The sequence below is a fragment of the Artemia franciscana genome, chromosome 3 (genome assembly GCF_032884065.1).
Source record: "Artemia franciscana chromosome 3, ASM3288406v1, whole genome shotgun sequence".
NCBI classification, from domain to species: Eukaryota; Metazoa; Arthropoda; class Branchiopoda; order Anostraca; family Artemiidae; genus Artemia; species Artemia franciscana.
The window spans coordinates 45,033,439-45,052,344 of NC_088865.1; the positions used below are offsets into that span (position 1 = coordinate 45,033,439).

An 18,906-nucleotide genomic window follows, 5' to 3' on the forward strand; every position below is an offset into this window, starting at 1 on the left:
TCCAGGTTTCTGATTTTCAAAGGTATGGTAGGCATTGATGCCCTTATCCATTTTAAAATCCCAAACCCAATCACCGTCATTTTCAATTTTGACACGTTTTTATTCTCGCTGTCCAGGTTCATTTTCAGTGACTCGCTCACGTGTCCGATGTTGCGTGTCTTTTAACCTATAAAATGTAGTGGGGGTGTGGGCGACGCTCATATATGGAATATTGTCTGTTTGTTTTAAGTTTTAATGTCGCTCCTCACTTTAACTTGAATTTTATTTTATTTAATTTCTGATCGTTTTTCAAATAATGCCGAGAAATCCATGCTACACAAAATCGTGTAAACGATTTTTGAACGTGGGCAACCTCGACAGTTCGGAAAGAGTAACTGTTCTTTTTAAAGAATATTTTTAAGGTTTTTAAAACCTAAGCAAAATGTTGATATGTCTAACTTATTTAACTGAACATACTCTCCCTCCCCACAATAAACACCAGAAATTATAGACACACGGGTGCAGAATAACAATAAACAAGAATGAGTTGGAAAGTAACCTCCACAATGCCATAGGTTCTTGTAAACCTACAGTTAAGGGTTTTGGACCATAATTATTACAATGATTCTGTAATATACTTCCAAGGTTTTCCACGTAAGAAATAGCACCCAAAGTGCCTTTTTTAGTGCTATATGGCACCTATGGAAGACAGAACTGATAAGAAGCACGTACATATTCAATTCAATTTATTTCTGACCTTTCAACAAAGCAAATGAGCAATAGATTTCAAATGAACCAATAAACATCTCTATCAAAAATTCTGGTAGCGCACTAGCCCTGACTTTTCCACTTGACATGGCACCAATAGTGCCATTATTGGTGCAAAATGGTGGAATCTATCAGAGACATGTAGATATAATAAATATCTTTTATATCAGCTATTAGAAATTTGTCTACGATGTTTTGGTAGCCTCCTAGTCCCACCACTTCGGAAATCGCACCAAAGTGCCATTTAAGCACCATATGGCACCTGAAGTGCCATATATATTTTCATTTTGATCTGGCGCCATTTTCGAGGGATTTCAGCCTTTGTTTGAATTCACCATAATTTTTTTTTGCAATAAACTTATACTTTTGAGACGAACCGAATTAATAGTTGCCGTTATTCGATCAGTGTCAGATGGCAATTTTTTCACTAACAAGTTTTTTTCTAAATGCATTTTTTAACTTTTGGTTTCTATGGGCTGCTGATAAATCTTTACTAGGCCGCAGCTGCCGCTGCAACCATGATAGGCTAAGTCGGTTGTAGTTTGGTCATGGAATTTGGTAGAGAGGGATCCGCTCCCGGGATCATTAAATTGTTTTAATTTTTTTTTCTAGTACTTAATCATAGGAATGTACTTAATTATAGGAATTATTCAGTCTCCTATAAGAAGCAATTTTGGGACCTAAATTCCTTTGAAGATATTTAGACTAGAGGTATTCAGTTTCCTATAAGAAGAAATTTTTGGACCTAAATTCCTTTGGAGATATTCAGGCTAGAGGTATTGAGTTTCTCATCAGAAACAATTTTGGGACCTAAATTCCTTTGGAGATATTCAGGCTAGATATTCAGTTTCCCATCAGAAACAATTTTGGGACCTAAATTCCTTTGGAGATATTCAGGCAAGATACATTCATTTTCTCATATGAAACAATTTTGGGACCTAAATTCCTTTTGAGATAATTGTCGAAAGGTACTCTCATGTTATACAAGTGTTGTTCTTTTGAATGTTCTGGCACATTTATTCTGTTTACTCTATTTCTATGCAGTTTGATCTGAATATTTTACTCTACTTCGGAAAAAGCACATAGGGTTTTTTCAGAAGGATCTTAAACCACAAGCCTGTACAATTTTATTAAAGCTAAAACGGCCAGCTTATAATAGATCTATTTGACTTCGCGTCAGATCTTCTCTGGTTTTCCAGTTACCCTTTTCACATTTTTTTCTCCAAAAATTAAATAGTATGTTAAAGTAGATAAGTTAGGAACCCTCTCATTTGTAGTATTACTCTGAAATTAATTTATCATGAAACGTTTAACTATTTTAATATTAAGAAATCAGATTAATCAAATCTGCCCAACTAATCAGCTTACCACAAACAGTTGTCGATAGGAGATTTTTTTTTTACAATTAGTTGAGTTTGACTACTTTTGTGCAATTGACAGTCACTCTAATCTCAGCTATGTGATGATAGAATATCTTTTACGTAGTTAGTGAAAATTTAGTTGCAGTAAAGTTTCTCCAATTGAAAGAGCCTTTAAAGAGTCTTATTGAAGGAACCCTTGGAAATTTCTTGGGCAGTAGAATTTTCGCTGGCTTTTTTCATTAGTTGGCTTAGGAAAAACAAGACAAAGTTATAAATGAATAATAAAATTAAATAGCCAAGAAAAACTATGATATTATCATCCAATGAACAGAAAAGAAGCGATAATAACAAAAGCAGATATTTTGGCAAGGGCATCCGCGAAAGTTGTATTCAGTGCTAAAAAAAGAAGAAAACATCTTCAACCTTATGAACCTTTTTGAACCTTATGAACATTTTTGAGCCTTTTGAACACAGTTTCAACATAACAGTTGTGATTTGTTTGTTAAATATATCTTTATGCTTTTTGTAACTTACCCAAGAATTCAACTTTTATGTATTTCCAAGCAATGGCACAAACACTCGCTATGTTGAGAAGCTAGAGAATAACTCTGGGATGGGGACTCAGATGATCCTAAGCAGTGTTTAGTTAATATTGAGTGGGTTGCTTTTGGAGATAATGCCTGTTTAGAATTTATTAGGACAGAATTTGACAAAGCCCTGTATTCACGCACTTTAGATCGAGGAAGACAATCGTGAGGGTAGTTAATTTTGGCCCATTTTGTGTTATATCCAAAAGTCTGGTATTTTTTGTAATCTAATCAAATGTCTTGAGCTATTGTTATATATGTAGCGGTTGTAAGCTGGATACAATGGCATTTCAGAAGTATGTATGTCTTCGATGAATAAAATGTAAATGAGGCTAAAATATAACATAAAAAAAACGCCTTTAAGTCTTTCAACATAGCAAACCCGCAGGGCGCGCTGATGGATTTGTAGCAAAAAATGAAAAGTATCTGGTTAATGAGTCAGTTTAATAGACATTAAAGCAAATTATAAAAAAAACAAAACAACAACGTTAGGCGTCAATTTGTCGGAGCCGTCTTCTGGTTTACTCTTTTTTTTTTGTAATACAAATTTCTCCTTCTATGTAAAAAGATGTGTAGGCCCTAACATTCTGTGATCAACTTTGGTTTGCCTTAGTCATCATAATTTACACTTTTTGGGAATTTTTTAATTTAATAGTCTGTTTCAAGAGATCCATGCAAGGGCATAGAAAGCTTTTTCTTTTTATTTAACCAGTAAGGATAGTCCTACAAGAAGAAGCAAAACAAAGACTGCAGTTGATACTTGACACCATAACTGATAAGGCCAAGAAAGCAGTCACGGCCTTCGAATGCCTGGGGTCTCTCCTAATTTATTTCTAAGTCTGATGAATCCTTTAAAATTCCGACTTGCATTACCTTAGACCTTAGTTCCTCTAGGGCTAGGTATCAAACAGTTCGTGGTAACGAACTGTAGTAAGGAGCGACCCGGCTCAATAGTAACCAAAACTCTAAAAAATGGAATTTTGATACCAATAGCTATATCAAAAGAATCGCATTTTAATGCTGGTTTTAAATATATAAGTTTCATCAAGTTTAGTCTTACCCATCAAAAGTAACGAGCCTGAGAAAATTTAAGTTATTTTAGAAAATAGGGGGAAACACCCCCTAAAAGTCAGAGAATCTTAACGAAAATCACACCATCAGATTCAGCGTATCAGAGAACCCTATTGTAGAAGTTTCGAGCTCCTATCTACAAAAATGTGGAATTTTGCATTTTTTGCCAGAAGGCAGATCACGGATGCGTGTTTATTTGTTTTTTTTTTTTTTTTTCCCAGGGGTGATCGTATCGACCCAGTTGTCCTAGAATGTTGCAAGAGGGCTCATTCTAACGGAAATGAAAAGTTCTAGTGCCCTTTTTAAGTGACCAAAAAAATTGGAGGGCACCTAGGCCCCCTCCCACGCTAATTATTTTCCCAAAGTCAACGGATCAAAATTCTGAGATAGCCATTTTATTCAACGTAGTCGAAAAACCTTATAACTATGTCTTTGGGGACGACTTACTCCCCCACAGTCCCCGTGGGAGGGGCAACAAGTTACAAACTTTGACCTGTGCTTACATATAGTAATGGTTATTGGGAAGTATACAGGCGTTTTCAGGAGGATTTTTCTGGTTGGGGGGAGGGGTTGAGAAGAGGGGCATATTCTGGGGGAACTTTCCATCGAGAATTTGTCATGGGAAAAGAAAACTTCCATGAAGGGAGAGCAGGATTTACTAGCATTATTTAAAAAAAAAATTAAAAAATAAATGTGAAAAAGCTTTTTCAGCTGGAAGTAAGGAACAGCAATAAAACTTAAAACAAACAGAATTTATTACCCATATAAGGGGCTCACCTCCTTATGATATCTAGCTCTTTACGCTAAAGTATTTTTAGTAATTTCAACTAATTATTCTACGGCTTTTGTGATTCAGGGGTCATTCTTAATGAATTGGGATAAAATTTAAGCTTTAGTGTAAAGAGCGAGGTACTGACGATGGGGCGAATCCCCTCATATATGTAATAAAAACATGAGAATACAAAAGTTCTTTACGTAAGCTAATTTATAAGTTACGTAAATCTTTTACCAATAAAAAGATTCGTAAAAAATTAAAAGTTCTAGCTGCCTTTTTAATTAACGAAAAAATCGGAGGATAACTAGGCTTCGCCCCCGCTCTTTTTTTCTCAAAATCATTCGATCAAAATTATGAGAAAGCCATTTAGCCCCCCCCCCAAAAAAAAAAATATGCAAATTTTGTTTTGATTATTCCTCTGCGGAGAGCCAAAATCAAAACATGCATTGATTCAAAAACGTTCAGAAATTAAATAAAAAAAACGAGTTTTTTTAACTGAAAGTAAGGAGCGACATTAAAACTTAAAACGCACAGAAATTACTTCGTATATGAAAGAGGCTGCTTCCTCATCAACGCCCCGCTCTTTACGCTAAAGTTTTTTACTGTTTTAAAAAGAAGAATTGAGAGAAAGAGTCAAACTTTAGCGTAAAGAGCGGGGTGTTGATCAGGAAGCAGCCTCTTTCATATACGAAGTAATTTCTGTGCGTTTTAAGTTTTAATGTCGCTCCTCACTTTCAGTTAAAAAAACTCGTTTTTTTTATTTAATTGCACATAGGGCGTCTAAAAGCCTTGCCAGACGTATCGGAGCGGAGTTGCGGCAATGACGACTTCAAATTACTGTCAAATTGACAGCCCTGTTGTCTTAAGGTCTTGGTCGTACTGCTGTCTCAAGGTATGTTTTGGTCAACCTCTTCTACACCTCCCCTCTGGGCGCTCAATTTTAATGAAATGATTGAAATGTACTGCTACCACAGCCCTTCTAGGTACCCAAAGAATATACATTTATGCGTACAGGTAAAGTTCTTAAGAGTATAGCCAGAGCTCAGGAACTGCATTAGTGCCATTTACTTTCTACTTTTCCTGCAATTTATATATCTTTTTGAAATTTGTTGGTGGTCACTAGGAAACTGAAATTACTTGCGAGCCATTGCACGTTTTAAACGTATTAGATTAATTATTTGCTGATTGTGTCTGAGAGGTCCATAGACAGCAATCAATTCTTTTACAAAGAGGAAAGTCTTGGTATGTTTATCTTTCCGCGTAAGCTAGCAATGTTTTTGGTTATTTACAAAGGTTCAGCAGGATTTCAAGATTATTAAACTTTTTTTAAAGAAATTTATTTTAATATTTAAACCATGCTGAATCGATCAAAAATAAATACGCGCATTCAACAAGCTATTGCAGTGTCGAAAAGAAAGGTGCGCTCTTTAAAATTACAAGTTCCCTGGGTGTATCCTTTTTTACAGAGTTTTCCCCCCAATAGTTATATCAACTTCTGAACGTTTCACTTTCTTTATTGGGTTCTTATAGACTAGCTAAGGGTTATTAGAGACGAAAGTTTGTCTTACAATAAGTTAATTTCCGCTCAAAATTATAAGCGTTTATGAAACAATTAGAAGATCTTATGGGTCCTAGACGTACCTTTCCAAAATTCAAAAATTCTTTCCAAATTTTCCGAAGAATTATTTCCGTTTACTTCCACAAAAATTCAAATGTTGTGCGTTTTACTCCAAATGTTTATAAATAAAACAAAAAAAATACGAAGGCTCATTCCTTGAAAATCAGAGGCATGAATAAGCATCACTTCTGAAAGATTAAACATATTTGAAATAATATTTTATTTACAAGGCTTAAGAGGTAGATAGACCTCTTTTCGGAGTTGTTTGAACGAATAAAAGCCTTTAAATTTTCATCTGTTGGAAAGTGAAATTAATTCAAGGATTTCACAGTTCAAAAACTGTCAAAAAAAATTATAGAAAATTAGCATTTATCTAAAAATTCATTAGAATGAAAAGAAAATCTTCATCTACAGTTATTACTGCAGTTCGAGAAGCAGATTAAAAAAAACATTGGGGGGGGGGAATAAGCTAAAAAAGCATTGAACACCTCGAGAAGGTGCTGCTTTCCTTTGAAGGTATAGTGGTCACTTAAGATGTATAGTCCACATTTTCATTCAGTTGTGACAAAGATGGCATTCCTTAAAACTACACAATTTTTAACAACTAAATAAAATTTCAAAGAAAATCCTTGGGTAAATGAGTCTAGGGGAAGGTGGGGCAAGAAATTTTTATTTGATATCCATGGTACTCTGAGGGGCTCAATTTTAAACTATTTGCTAAGGAATTAAGGCATTTGGTAGCACCTAGAAGGGCTGTGGTAGCAGTACATTTCAGTCAGCCAATTAGAAACGTCACTTTACCCTGTAAGAAAAAAGTTTTACAAATGTTTCTCCAGTTGGGTTTTCTTTCTGATTTATCAGTAAAGAGCCAAACAGATATGTATCATGAGGATTTTGCCTGAGTTGACCATTTTCAAAAAGCCCATCTTCCGAGTATGTCTAGTCGCCATAGATAATCTCAATACTAAAAGCTGATTGGATTAAATAAGTCTTTCACAAATTAGGTCTCTCCTAATTTTTTTCAAAGTCTGATGAATCCTTTACAATTTCGGTTACATTACCTTAAACCTTAGTTCCTATAGGGCTAGTTATTGCACATAGGACGTCTAAAAGCCTCGCCAGACGTATCAGAGCGGAGTCGCGGCAGTGACGACTTAAAATAACTGTCGAATTGACAGCACTGTTGTCTTAAGGTCTTGGTCGTACTGCCGTCTCAAGGTATGTTTTGGTCCACCTCATCTACACCTCCCCTATGGGTGCCACTCTTATACAGTTCTTAGAAGTTGGTCCCCAGGCATTCAAAGGCCGTGACTGCTTTCTTTGCCTTATCAGTTATGGTGTCAAGTATCAACTGAAGTCTTTGTTTTGCTTCTTCTTGTAGGACTATCCTTACTCCAGAACCTGATGACTGCCGTAGAACGTAGTCCATTATGATAACAAATAGTAATGGAGATAGAATGCATCCCCATTTAACACCAGGATTATCCTGAAGAACCGCTTCTCCATATTTTCGGTTCGAACACAGCATTCACTACGTTCATAGAAGGCTGCTATCCTTTTAACTAGTTTATCCGGTCACAAGTTTGATTACGTGATATAATACTAAAATTATTAATATAAGGACAAAATTCTGTTCGTTTTAAATTCTAATGTCACTCCTTACTTGAAGTTAAAAAACTTGCTTTTTTTATTTAATATGAGTTTTTGAATAAATGAAGTTTTTGAATTAATGCATGTTTTGACTTTGGCTCACCTTACATGAATAATTGAAACGAAATTTACATATTAATTTTTTTTTGCTAAATGGCTTTCTCATAGTTATGATCGGACGATTTTGATAAGAAAAACGGGTGGGGTAGGAGGCCCAGTTAACCTCCAATTTTTGGTAACTTTAAACTACAACTATTTTTTTTTTATTTTTTGTACGAACGTTTTTGTTAGTAATAAACAAACTTACCTTGCGTATTAACTTACGTAACAAACTTCTACATTTGTGTATTTTTATTACGCATATGAGGGAATTTTTGGGGAAGTAAACGGAAATAATTCTTCGGAAAATTTGGAAAGAATTTTTGAATTTTGGAAAGGTACGTCTAGGACCCATAAGATCTTCTAATTGTTTCATAAACGCTTATAATTTTGAGCGGAAATTAACTTATTGTAAGACAAACTTTCGTCTCTAATAACCCTTAGCTAGTCTATAAGAACCCAATAAAGAAAGTGAAACGTTCAGAAGTTGATATAACTATTGGGGGGAAAACTCTGTAAAAAAGGATACACCCAGGGAACTTGTAATTTTAAAGAGCGCACCTTTCTTTTCGACACTGCAATAGCTTGTTGAATGCGCGTATTTATTTTTGATCGATTCAACATGGTTTAAATATTAAAATAAATTTCTTTAAAAAAAGTTTAATAATCTTGAAATCCTGCTGAACCTTTGTAACTAACCAAAAACATTGCTAGCTTACGCGGAAAGATAAACATACCAAGACTTTCCTCTTTGTAAAAGAATTGATTGCTGTCTATGGACCTCTCAGACACAATCAGCAAATAATTAATCTAATACGTTTAAAACGTGCAATGGCTCGCAAGTAATTTCAGTTTCCTAGTGACCACCAACAAATTTCAAAAAGATATATAAATTGCAGGAAAAGTAGAAAGTAAATGGCACTAATGCAGTTCCTGAGCTCTGGCTATACTCTTAAGAACTTTACCTGTACGCCTAAATGTATATTCTTTGGGTACCTAGAAGGGCTGTGGTAGCAGTACATTTCAGTCATTTCATTAAAATTGAGCGCCCAGAGGGGAGGTATAGAAGAGGTTGACCAAAACATACCTTGAGACAGCAGTACGACCAAGACCTTAAGACAACAGGGCTGTCAATTTGACAGTAATTTGAAGTCGTCATTGCCGCAACTCCGCTCCGATACGTCTGGCGAGGCTTTTAGATGCCCTATGTGCAATACCTAGCCCTAGAGGAACTAAGGTCTAAGGTAATGCAAGTCGAAATTTTAAAGGATTCATCAGACTTAGAAATAAATTAGGAGAGACCCCAGGCATTCGAAGGCCGTGACTGCTTTCTTGGCCTTATCAGTTATGGTGTCAAGTATCAACTGCAGTCTTTGTTTTGCTTCTTCTTGTAGGACTATCCTTACTGGTTAAATAAAATGAAAAAGCTTTCTATGCCCTTGCATATCTCTTGAAACAGACTATTAAATTAAAAAATTCCCAAAAAGTGTAAATTATGATGACTAAGGCAAAACAAAGTTGATCACAGAATGTTAGGGCCTACACATCTTTTTACATAGAAGGAGAAATTTGTATTGCAAAAAAAAAGAGTAAACCAGAAGACGGCTCCGACAAATTGACGCCTAACGTTGTTGTTTTGTTTTTTTTTATAATTTGCTTTAATGTCTATAAACTGACTCATTAACCAGATACTTCTCATTTTTTGCTACAAATCCATCAGCGCGCCCTGCGGGTTTGCTATGATGAAAGACTTAAAGGCGTTTTTTTTATGTTATATTTTAGCCTCATTTACATTTTATTCATCGAAGACATACATACTTCTGAAATGCCATTGTATCCAGCGTGCAACCGCTACATATATAACAATAGCTCAAGACATTTGATTAGATTACAAAAAATACCAGACTCTTGGATATAACACAAAATGGGACAAAATTAACTACCCTCACGATTGTCTTCCTCGATCTAAAGTGCGTGAATCCAGGGCTTTGTCAAATTCTGTTCTAATAAATTCTAAACAGGCATTATCTCCAAAAGCAACCCACTCAATATTAACTAAACACTGCTTAGGATCATCTGAGTCCCCATCCCAGAGTTATTCTCTAGCTTCTCAACATAGCAAGTGTTTGTGCCATTGCTTGGAAATACATAAAAGTTGAATTCTTGGGTAAGTTACAAAAAGCATAAAGATATATTTAACAAACAAATCACAACTGTTATGTTGAAACTGTGTTCAAAAGGCTCAAAAATGTTCATAAGGTTCAAAAAGGTTCATAAGGTTGAAGATGTTTTCTTCTTTTTTTAGCACTGAATACAACTTTCGCGGATGCCCTTGCCAAAATATCTGCTTTTGTTATTATCGCTTCTTTTCTGTTCATTGGATGATAATATCATAGTTTTTCTTGGCTATTTAATTTTATTATTCATTTATAACTTTGTCTTGTTTTTCATAAGCCAACTAATGAAAAAAGCCAGCGAAAATTCTACTGCCCAAGAAATTTCCAAGGGTTCCTTCAATAAGACTCTTTAAAGGCTCTTTCAATTGGAGAAACTTTACTGCAACTAAATTTTCACTAACTACGTAAAAGATATTCTATCATCACATAGCTGAGATTAGAGTGACCGTCAAGTGCACAAAAGTAGTCAAACTCAACTAATTGTAAAAAAAAAAAATCTCCTATCGACAACTGTTTGTGGTAAGCTGATTAGTTGGGCAGATTTGATTAATCTGATTTCTTAATATTAAAATAGTTAAACGTTTCATGATAAATTAATTTCAGAGTATTACTACAAATGAGAGGGCTCCTAACTTATCTACTTTAACATACTATTTAATTTTTGGAGAAAAAAATGTGAAAAGGCTAACTGGAAAACCAGAGAAGATCTGACGCGAAGTCAAATAGATCTATTATAAGCTGGCCGTTTTAGCTTTAATAAAATTGTACAGGAAAGGAAAAGGAATAGGTTTTATTTGCACAATCTTTCGTAGTCATAAAACTAAATGGCGCTTGTGCTTACAAAAAAGAAAAAAGGATTAAATCAAACGACAAAAAAAAAATCAGAAGGCAAATAGTTTAAAATCAACAATTGTTATACTTTGATACAAAGAAAGGGATGAATGAGTTGGAAAAACGATTTCCGAAGTAGAGTAGAATATTCAGATCAAACTGCATAGAAATAGAGTAAACAGAATAAATGTGCCAGAACATTCAAAAGGCTTGTATAACATGAGAGTACCTTTCGACAATTATCTCAAAAGGAATTTAGGTCCCAAAATTGTTTCATATGAGAAAATGAATGTATCTTGCCTGAATATCTCCAAAGGAATTTAGGTCCCAAAATTGTTTCTGATGGGAAACTGAATGTATCTAGCCTGAATATCTCCAAAGGAATTTAGGTCCCAAAATTGTTTCTAATGGGAAACTCAATACCTCTAGCCTGAATATCTCCAAAGGAATTTAGGTCCAAAAATTTCGTCTTATAGGAAACTGAATACCTCTAGTCTAAATATCTTCAAAGGAATTTAGGTCCCAAAATTGCTTCTTATAGGAGACTGAATAATTCCTATAATTAAGTACATTCCTATGATTAAGTACTAGAAATAAAAAATTAAAACAATTTAATGATCCCGGGAGCGGATCCCTCTCTACCAAATTCCATGAACAAACTACAACCGACTTAGCCTACCATGGTTGCAGCGGCAGCTGCGGCCTAGTAAAGATTTATCAGCAGCCCATAGAAACCAAAAGTTAAAAAATGCATTTAGAAAAAAACTTGTTAGTGAAAAAATTGCCATCTGACACTGATCGAATAATGGCAACTATTAATTCGGTTCGTCTCAAAAGTATAAGTTTATTGCGAAAAAAAATTATGGTGAATTCAAACAAAGGCTGAAATCCCTCGAAAATGGCGCCAGATCAAAATGAAAATATATATGGCACTTCAGGTGCCATATGGTGCTTAAATGGCACTTTGGTGCGATTTCCGAAGTGGTGGGACTAGGAGGCTACCAAAACATCGTAGACAAATTTCTAATAGCTGATATAAAAGATATTTATTATATCTACATTTCTCTGATAGATTCCACCATTTTGCACCAATAATGGCACTATTGGTGCCATGTCAAGTGGAAAAGTCAGGGCTAGTGCGCTACCAGAATTTTTGATAGAGATGTTTATTGGTTCATTTGAAATCTATTGCTCATTTGTTTTGTTGAAAGGTCAGAAATAAATTGAATTGAATATGTACGTGCTTTTTATCAGTTCTGTCTTCCATAGGTGCCATATAGCACTAAAAAAGGCACTTTGGGTGCTATTTCTTACGTGGAAAACCTTGGAAGTATATTACAGAATCATTGTAATAATTATGGTCCAAAACCCTTAACTGTAGGTTTACAAGAACCTATGGCATTGTGGAGGTTACTTTCCAACTCATTCTTGTTTATTGTTATTCTGCACCCGTGTGTCTATAATTTCTGGTGTTTATTGTGGGGAGGGAGAGTATGTTCAGTTAAATAAGTTAGACATATCAACATTTTGCTTAGGTTTTAAAAACCTTAAAAATATTCTTTATAAAGAACAGTTACTCTTTCCGAACTGTCGAGGTTGCCGACGTTCAAAAATCGTTTACACGATTTTGTGTAGCATGGATTTCTCGGCATTATTTGAAAAATGATCAGAAATTAAATAAAATAAAATTCAAGTTAAAGTAAGGAGCGACATTAAAACTTAAAACAAACATACAATATTCCATATATGAGCGTCGCCCACACCCCCACTACATTTTAGAGGTTAAAAGACACGCAACATCGGACACGTGAGCGAGTCACTGAAAATGAACCTGGACAGCGAGAATAAAAACGTGTCAAAATTGAAAATGACGGTTATTGGGTTTGGGATTTTAACATGGATAAGGGCATCAATGCCTACCATACCTTTGAAAATCAGAAACCTGGACTAGATAAATCGTTGGAAGAAAAAGAAGTGTTTGTCCCACGACCTGAATAATTAAGAGAAACAAAGGTTTGGCGATATGTCTTTCATAATGACAAAAGACAAGCCGAGGCAAAAGAATAAGTTTCTGTCCCACCACCTGAACAATTAAAAGAAACAAAGATGGTCATCAATTTCTACCATATGTTTGAATATCAAAAACCTGTACTAGATAAATTGTTGGAAGAAAAAGAAGTTTGTGTCCCACCACCTGAACAACTAAGAGCAAAAAAAGTTCGGCAACGTGTCTTTTAAGACAAGCCAAGGAAAAGAAGGAGTTTTGTTTCACCACATGAACAATTAAAAGATACAAAGATTCGGTGATATGTCTTTCATAATGACGAAAGACATGTCGAGACAAAAGTTGAAGATCCAATAAAAAAGTAACTTTGCAAAGGCACTACTTATAATTTATAAATTAATTTCCCACTTTTTTACTTTTCAACGAAAAGAAATTTGCAGCTGAAAGAAATCTTTGAAGAGCAAACTCAGCGCAAAACCTCTGTCATCAGCTAGGCTGAACATACAACTCAGTCAAGCAAATAAAAAGGCTTTTAATGATCGTCCATTACTAAAATTAAAAGGGTATGAACTAAAATTGTGTAATTTAAGCAATGTACTGGTCGAATAAATCAAGGGCCAGCCCTTCTTCTTCTGTGGTGAATGACTGAAGAACAGTCATAAATCCGGAGAGCTCGCGCATCTTCTTGACATACTTTTCGGTGTATTTTTCTTCGAGGAAATGTGCAAGCTATAAATAAAAAGATGTACAATTTATTTTATCGAAATCCATATTAATTCTCTGTTTAAAAAGAACGATATCAAATAAGAATGCATTGTGTCAACAGGAAAAAATGAATATTTTGTTATAAATTAAATCCAAACTTTCTCAAGGAATATTTCTCATCGCTCTAAATATTGAAGTAAAATAAACAGGGAGGTATGCAAGGGTGCCCCACCTCCCAATAAAAAATCTTGAATTTCTTGGCTTTTAAGTATGAATTGATTCAATATTTTATTATTGTTACCCCTCCTATCCCCCCCCCCGAATGTTTTATATAAAAATATATTCTCTTAAGCAGCCGAGCGTGCCCAAATTTGGTTGGCCCAAGAAAACTATTAGAATGAAAAGTGACATAATGTGACTAATTTTGATCTGATTTATCGCAGCTTATTATATTTAACAGTGGTCGCTGATCCCAAACAAAATTCACAAATGATCTGTCTTTCCGTTTTTTAAATTGGGATACCAAAGACAACCATTTTCAACTAACATACCCGAAAAGGTATTTTTCAAAATCTAGAGGGGGAGCAATGCTCATGTTGTGGCAAATGACCCCTCCACTTAATTGATACCACTTAAAAGGTCATTTGTAATATTTAAACTATTATCATATAAATTAATATTTTATTTTTCTTTGAATCTAAGAAAAATTAAAAGTTGTGGAAATTCCTGGGGATCGTCTACTTTTCATTTCCGATTCTATTGGCACATTTACGAAAACAACCTAGTTTTTCAATTTATTATTTACCTTCATGGCCATTAGTGAGGTTTAAAATATGTTTAATTTTTCCCTTGAAAAATTGACTTTTTTTACAGACAAGGCGATCAAATGAAAACCGCATTATGCTTGAAACTCCAATCCCTAGACAGGATCGTTACTAGCCAAAATTTTTTGGGGGGAGCAAGAGATTTTACCGACTTGCTGGTCATTTTTACCGGCTGTTTTGGTCAAAAATTAGTATAATGCCCGTTTCGAATACAATACGTAAAATCACTGCACGAGTAAGTAAAACCGCTGTAGTTTCCAACCGAGATTCAGATTTTGGTACATACCATGTCACTATTTTAATACTGTTTATTTAAGCAAATGAAAAATTGTGGCACCATCTTTAAAATCATGGCAGGAGTCGGTAAAACTGCTGTGTCTACCAACCAAGTTCGAAATTTCTGTAGATGAAATGACATTATTTGTCGGGGTCTTTATTGAACCGAACAAAAATTTTTAGGGGCGTCGGAAAATTCGTGCTGGGAAGCGCTACAATTTTACAGACTTCTCTTTTTTACCGAGTGACTAAACACATAACAGAGGGGGGGGGCTTCCTATATATGTGAAGGCCCCACCCCTTGGAGGTGTCGTATCTGTAAAGAACTTCACACTAACCATAAATGTGGCTGGAGCAAAGAACTGAATATTATCAGAAAGAGCTCCACCCGGACACTGGTTTAATATAGTTTTCTATCCACCTTAATTCAAAAACTCACCACGGCATCCTCATTTTCAGTTCCATGTGCTGCAGTCTTGTGGATGAGCTGACGGATATTAGTGATTAGGTCCCGGGTGACATCAAGGGCATGACCAAGTGAGTGCTTCTCTCCACGTTCGTCTTGGAGCCTTAGCTAAAATCAAATCACTGGAATTATTTATTTGATAACTTTCTCTCACCCTTCCCCCGTAAAAAAAAATGAAAGAGAAACTTAGAGAATTGGAGGTATATGCACATTGTTTAGCTCGAAACAACATGTCCTTACCACAAAATATTTAAAGCAGTGGGATATTTGCCCTCGCAGCGTGTTACATTGCAATAGGTTTGAAGAAGGTTCAAATTTTACCACTAAGAAAATGAAAACAGTAATAACTTACGTTCTGAAGGGAAAGACTATCTGAAGTGCGGCGAGTGCCATTTTTAAACTGAACAGTGATCTGATTCAAATGACCACCTCGGAGTGTGACATAATCAATCAATTCAAGGGCGTCATTCCAATGTTCATCGGATAAGCCTTGGAAATACTTATAGAACCCATTTCTATTCTTAATATCCTTGTTGAAATGACTTGCCTAAAAGAAAAAAAGAAAAAGGTTATCATATTCTTGAGAATATCGTATTCTCATTTTGATTTATATGCACATGGTTTATATATCTATTTAAATTTTGGGGTGGGAAAATAGCAAAGGACAGCAAACTCTGTAGCAGGTAAGGGCTCAAGCAAAGTGCTAAGGGCAATATTATTTTGAACCCCTACCCCTGGTAATCCTATCTTTTATGAAATATTCTTAAGTGATACAAAAACAGATTTTGTACTGGAGACGGTTAAACTCCCCCCACCTCCAGCTACCTCACTGAAGTACATGAGTGTTTGTTTAATTATAGCAGCAAGGAGTATAAGTACTTCTTCTTAATGCTAGTAAAAAAGAATTGTCTTGGATGAAATATATTAAATTGACAATTGATGAACCAGAATTTATTTTTATTTTTTTTCTAACGCTTAGCAGTAACATTTTTCTTTTTTGAAATATCAAATCAAAACCTAATTATTGATATAATTTACAATCAAACTTTTGTAATTTAGCTTTTTTAATACTAGCTTACTATGAAACTGATTTTTTTTTTTCACTGAAATGAGGATAATTTGATAGAACTAAACTAATCTAATACCGAAACGAGAGGTGCCCGACTAATTCCCCTCCAGAAAATTTCCCCATCCTGGATTTCAAAATTCCACTCGATCTACCACTGACATTTGGCCAAGAGATTAAGAAGAACAAACTCGGCAAGTCCTTGAACTTCCTTATTCAAGCTAGGTATGCTTATAGACGAAAGGAGAAATAAAACCTAAAGAAACCTAATGCGGAAAACTAAATAAAACAGCAAAATAAACTGGCCAATGGGGAAACACGTTTCTAGAAATTACCCAACTCATTGTACTAAATAAAAATAGGTCAGCTGAAAGTAAGCAGCAACATTAAAACTTAAAAAGAAAAGATATCATAACGTATATGAGGAGAGCTACCCCTCCTCAATACCTCGTTTTTCAAGTTAGAGTTTGACGTTTTTCTCCGACCATTTATGAATAAATCTTGAAACACAGGGGCTGTTTAATTAGTATAATAGCCTGTTTTAAAAGTTCAGAAAAAATCTAGCGTAAAGGGTAAGGTATTGAGGAGGAGGCAACCCCTCATATACGTAATAATTTTTGTTCGCTCAAAGATTAATTTTTAATGTCGCTTTTCTTACTTTCAGCTGCAAATAAAACTTGTTCTTTTCATTTGATTTCTAATCGTTTTTTAAATAATACCGGAAAATCCAGCTCCTTCTCCGTGAAAAATGCATTTTCCCCATGAATGATGCCTCTGTGAAAATATTCTCTCGTATTAAAAATATTTTTACATGTTTATCCCCCCGAAATTTTTGGTCCATTAGAAAGGGCACTATAATTTTGATTTCCAATCAAATGAGCCTTCTCCCGATCTTCTAGGATCGCTAGTTTGATACGATCATCCCTAGAGAAGAAAAATTAACAAATAAACACGCATCCGTGATCTTTTTCCGGGCACAAAATGCAAAATTCCACATTTTTGTATAGAGGGGCTTGGAACCTCTATAGTAGAGTTCTCAGATATGCTAATTCTAATGGCGAGATTTTCATTAAGATCACTTTACGTTTCGGGGTTGTTTCTCCTCTTTTTTCAAAAATTGGGCAAATACTCTCAGGCTTGTAGCTTTCGATCGGTAACATTAAACTTGATGCATTTTATATATTTTGAATATGCATTAAAATATCGACTGATGTGACATATCTATTGTTATCAAGACTCTGTTTTTTAGAGTTTCAGTTGCTATTGAGCTGCATCGCTCCTTACTTAAAGTTTGTTACCACGTACTGTTTTAAAACTGGTGCTCTCTTTGGTGTATTTGAGGATAAACGTTTCCCTTGAAGACAAAATGGAGAATAAATATAATAATCAGAAAGTGATTCTATTAATAATTATGACGGTCTTCATAATCAGAAATGACGTATGAAAACAAGAAAGGAAATAAAAAATGAAAAGAGAAAAATCAAATAGGCCTAGGTGAAAAAGGAGGATTTTGTCAGCCAGTAGCAAAATATGAAGATGAAAAGGAAACAAATATTTCGACAAGGACCTCCGTCAAGACGTCTTCAGTTCTCGAAAAAAAAATATATGAAAGAGAAAAAAAACAAAACAACAACAAAATCTAATCTTCTTAAAATCTTAAGAATCAAAATCAAAATATTATAATCAAAAATCAGTTTCCGTTTGCTTTTCTTGGTGTATTTTCATGCTGTTTTATTTGGAAGGCACCAAATGAAAACAGAGGTTAAGGATTAATAACTCATTTTCTCACCAACACAGTAAATTTCAGGCTATGCTCCAAATGTTCATTTATCAAATTTTGCAAATGATAAAGATTAACATCATTGAAACTTCTGTGGGCCGAAAAGCATTCTTTCCTGTTTTTGTTGTTGTTCACAAGCTGCTTATAGCATGTAGTTGCTGATGCAGTTGCTACAGCTGCCAGTAAGATAAGAAGAAGGCCTTTCATCCTAAAAGCAAATTAAAAAATAATAAAATGACTATAATGTGTCAAATGGCTATAATGGCTATAATAGCTGCTTGTAGCATGTAGTGGCTGATGTAGTGGCTCCAGCTGCCAGTAAGATAAGAAGAAGGCCTTTCATCCTAAAAGCAAATTAAAAATAACAAAATGACTATAATGTGTTAAATGGCTATAATGGCTATAATAGCTGCTTGTAGCATGTAGTGGCTAATGTAATAGCTCCAGCTGCCAGTAAGATAAGAAGAAGTCCTTTCATCCTAAAAGCAAATTAAAAATAACAAAATGACTATAATGTGTCAAATGGCACTGAAATTTACTGTGTTGGTGAGAAAATGAGTTATTAATCCTTAACCTCTGTTTTCATTTGGTGCCTTCCAAATAAAACAGCATGAAAATACACCAAGAAAAGCAAACGGAAACTGATTTTTGATTATAATATTTTGATTTTGATTCTTAAGATTTTAAGAAGATTAGATTTTGTTGTTGTTTTGTTTTTGTTTTTTTTCTCTTTCTTATATTTTTTTTTGAACACTGAAGGCGACTTGGCGGAGGTCCCTGTCGAAATATTTGTTTCCTTTTCATCTTCATATTTTGCAACTAGCTGACAAAATCCTCCTTTTTCACCTATTTGATTTTTCTCTTTTCA

At 34.7% G+C, this 18,906-nt stretch overlaps 1 protein-coding gene across 1 annotated transcript; it reads right to left on the minus strand.

The window, feature by feature from the left end:
- Nucleotides 1-13,433: 13,433 nt before the first annotated feature.
- LOC136025315 (ferritin light chain-like) lies at nt 13,434-18,266 on the minus strand. Its single transcript, XM_065701221.1, has 4 exons — nt 18,048-18,266; nt 15,545-15,739; nt 15,166-15,300; nt 13,434-13,650 (listed from the first exon to the last, which is right to left on the minus strand). Exons 1-4 carry the CDS (start codon nt 18,243-18,245, stop codon nt 13,507-13,509), a joined length of 672 nt encoding a protein of 223 aa, XP_065557293.1. The 5' UTR covers nt 18,246-18,266; the 3' UTR covers nt 13,434-13,506.
- Nucleotides 18,267-18,906: the final 640 nt, after the last annotated feature.

What these genes read in the sequence shown, in the direction of transcription:
- LOC136025315 (XM_065701221.1), bottom strand. Translation starts at nt 18,245, where the DNA reads ATGAAAGGCCTTCTTCTTATCTTACTGGCAGCTGTAGCAACTGCATCA. An exon ending in ATAGTCTTTCCCTTCAGAAC is followed by an intron (nt 15,301 to 15,544) that starts GTAAGTTATTAC and finishes ATTTGATTTTAG; the next exon opens with CTAAGGCTCCAAGACGAACG. An exon ending in CTGAAAATGAGGATGCCGTG is followed by an intron (nt 13,651 to 15,165) that starts GTGAGTTTTTGA and finishes TTTTATTTATAG; the next exon opens with CTTGCACATTTCCTCGAAGA.